At 44.6% G+C, this 3274-nt stretch overlaps 1 protein-coding gene across 1 annotated transcript; it reads left to right on the top strand.

The window, feature by feature from the left end:
- The first annotated feature begins 1305 nt into the window (after positions 1-1305).
- Positions 1306-2715, top strand: LOC126377414 (uncharacterized). Its single transcript, XM_050025151.1, has 3 exons — positions 1306-1391; positions 1579-1638; positions 1780-2715. Exon 3 carries the CDS (start codon positions 1791-1793, stop codon positions 2337-2339), a length of 549 nt encoding a protein of 182 aa, XP_049881108.1. The 5' UTR covers positions 1306-1391; positions 1579-1638; positions 1780-1790; the 3' UTR covers positions 2340-2715.
- Positions 2716-3274: the final 559 nt, after the last annotated feature.

Raw genomic sequence — 3274 nt, forward strand, 5'->3', positions numbered from 1 at the left:
GCTCTGATGGTATGACTTCATGGCAGGACAAATGAGGCTCACTGAGGGGTCTCATCCGGTACAAAATTTAAGACAATAGGCCTGAGGGTGCAAGTTGAACGCAAGATAAAACAAACATACTCGCAGAATTTGTACCATAATAATTGTCTTCTTCAGATTTAATAATATTCACAATTTCACACCATGTAATCAGTATACAAAGTACATACCGTGTTGATGTATAACATAGCACTGTCTAGTATAGCCTGTACCCCCGAAGACCATGCCGTACAACCACTCATGATCATTACACTCACAGGCATGGCCGCCTTTTAATAGTCAAATTAGGTTCTCTATTAATGATTCTGAATGACGGAAATTAGACCAGATCATTCCTACTATGATTTTTTAAGAATTATTGTTCTTCTTCTTATCGTGTCGATGGCAAACTAAATAGTATCGGCCCAAAACTTGGCAACAAGTATGGCGCTATCTGCAGCGCTCATCAGATACTCCTGCGTGCAGGTGTTCGGGCACGCAGGACACGATGTAAGATGTTCCATCGTTTGGGGAACAGTGCCGCACTTGCACTTTAAGTCCGAGCCATCCGAGAAACCCCACCTAAACAAATTATTGTTTCAAATACTACTTTTTGTAAGACACTTTAAAAGTAGTACTTGTGTCAAATATTATGTTCGGCGCAGGTGGGAGAGCGTGGTGGTGACGTCAGCGCCGAGCTGGTCGCGCGACGCCCGCTGGAGGATCGCCGACCTCGCCGCGGTGAGTACCACAATGTACCCGCCACCTCCACTTGGCTTACCGTAACGTACTTATTTATAGGTAGACCGTCTAAATCAGACTTCGCCTGCGCGGTGCAGGGGCGCGGGGGTATGGCGACAGCGGGGACCTAATCTTTTAAGGGAAGAGTCGTCATTTTACCACAAACAAAATATTTGTGACGCGATTCATAGTGACGGAAGTTAGACAGGAAGTTGAGTTTGGTTTTCCTATCTGGCGTTACTTATTTTCTATCAACATAATCATAATCATTTATTTGTGAAACATGTGTAACATAATAATGATCTTACAATGCATTCTTACATATTCGACATTTCGTCCGACTGTTAATGATTGGCATTATATGTGCGTCTAACAACAAGTACGTGTATGTTAGCAGACATTGCAGCAACGGATGGAAACACCGCGCGCATCGTCATCAGTGGATGTTAGTGGCACGTGGGCGGGCGGCGGCAGCACGTGGGTGGGCGGCGGCAGCAAGTGGGCGGGCGGCGGTGGCACGTGGGTGGGCGGCGGCTGGCTGGCGGGCGCGCCGCTGGCGGCCGCGCTCCTGCTGACGCTGGCGCTGCTGTTCCGTGCTGCGGACAAGTGCCGCGCGCATCATCTACTCAAACGTCAGTACATGGGAATTATTCACGATGAACGCGCGGCGCGACGACAGACACATTTGATAGCAACACCGTTTGCGAATGCCTATGCCAACTGTGTGTTGTGCATGGATAATGTTCTGGACCATTAAAATTAGTTTTGTAAACATAAGTATTAATGTAATATTCTGAGGAATTCTTATCTTTCTTACAGCGGCGGCTCGCAGACGGCAGTCCGAGGAGTGGCCGACGCCCAGCGTGGCAGCTACCAGCTGTAAGTCATTATCGATTTATTTTAATGACCAATGCGCTACTTTTAATATAGAAAAATTGCCGTAAACTGAAAAACAATTGTAAAACTTTAACTAATAAATCCTTGATAATTACGTTAAATAAACGATTGCCAATACCGCAGTGTCAGTGCGGATGTCTGGCGAGGCAGCGGACGAGGTCGGCGCCGACTGCCCACCGCCCTACGCGGTCGTGGCGGCGGGCGGCGCCGACGCGAAGCCGCACGCCGAGCCCCCGCCGCCGTACTCCGCATGCTACGTAGCGTACAGCGCGACCAATACGCACGCGCCACCGGGACGTGACCTGCACGACGACGGGAATATCCCCGAGGACATCTCACACGGTAACCAAGATTATAGCCTCTCCTATGAACAGGAAAACGCCTCTGCTGAACAAGGCTACAGTACCGCCAATGAAAATTACGTATTTTGTGATCAAAATGGAGGTCTCAATATTATTCCTGGTATCTCCCCGGAAGACCCCAACTACGGCATTCTTGGAGACCCGGGGTGCAGTGACCCTGCTAATCTTCACCGTGACACCACCGGGAGCCTCCACTACATTGCGCCGGGGGACGCCACCTACGGTACAAGTGACGATGCTCTCCACCTTGGCGATGCTAACACCATCATTGTACAGATGGATCGCGACTGCGCACCGAGGGAGAGGTACTTTCTGGTGTGAAAAAATATGAAAAAATCGTAGAAGAGAATCGAAGTAGATTATTATATAAAATCTAGAACGGAGGTGGACGTAAATATTGCTGAAGGTCTTGCAAGACGTCCCGTCGAAGGTGTCGTGTTTCGAACGAATAAGGGAGAAGTTTATTTTGGTCGTGTACATTTTTACATTATACGCTTCTCGCGTGACGTAGAGCGTAGTTAAAGTAAGCATTTGTAAGTTATGTAATATACTTAGTTACTTACTTATTTTTTATATTCGAATTCAATAGCGCATAGATCCCCGTAGGAGCAGCTTCACATCGACACTCGCAGACTAGATACCTAGTGGTACAATATAGTACACATACACACCAAACGAAATGTAGAGAAAAACTTATTGTCGGTAGAGATCAATTCAGAATCTTCAATAGAATTTACAATAAATAATTATAATATTTAATAAATCAATTTATGTTTTTTATTGCTATCCTCAATTAATTAAATTATAAAGAGTAGCAAGGGTGTAATTATATTAATATTAAATTATACGTTCGCTATTTTCGCCATAATTTCAATCAGAATAAAATCGGACCTTCTCACATCAAGAAGTGTCACTTCTGCTTACTTTTTATTGCCCTGACTTTGTAGATACTATTTAGCCGGATCTTTTGTCTTACACTTAACAATTATTTTAGAGAGAAAATAATAATATTATTTTCAATTTAGTAGCGTGAACGGGGGACAAATTAAATACATAAGAGTCATTAATCTTTTTTTTACCTTTGATGGTTTGCTCTTGACCCCAGACTTGCCCGATGGCATTGACGAGGCCTAAGATGGAGCTCTGACGGTGCCTGAATCATTTAAAAATCTACTAAAATTTAAGAAAATTATACCCAAATCGCGCATTTAGATGAAGTTGTGAGCGAATATTTGTTTTAAATAAAACACCACAAA

This window comes from Pectinophora gossypiella, chromosome 23 (genome assembly GCF_024362695.1).
Source record: "Pectinophora gossypiella chromosome 23, ilPecGoss1.1, whole genome shotgun sequence".
In the NCBI taxonomy this organism is placed as follows: Eukaryota; Metazoa; Arthropoda; class Insecta; order Lepidoptera; family Gelechiidae; genus Pectinophora; species Pectinophora gossypiella.

What these genes read in the sequence shown, in the direction of transcription:
- LOC126377414 (XM_050025151.1), top strand. Translation starts at nt 1,791, where the DNA reads ATGTCTGGCGAGGCAGCGGACGAGGTCGGCGCCGACTGCCCACCGCCC.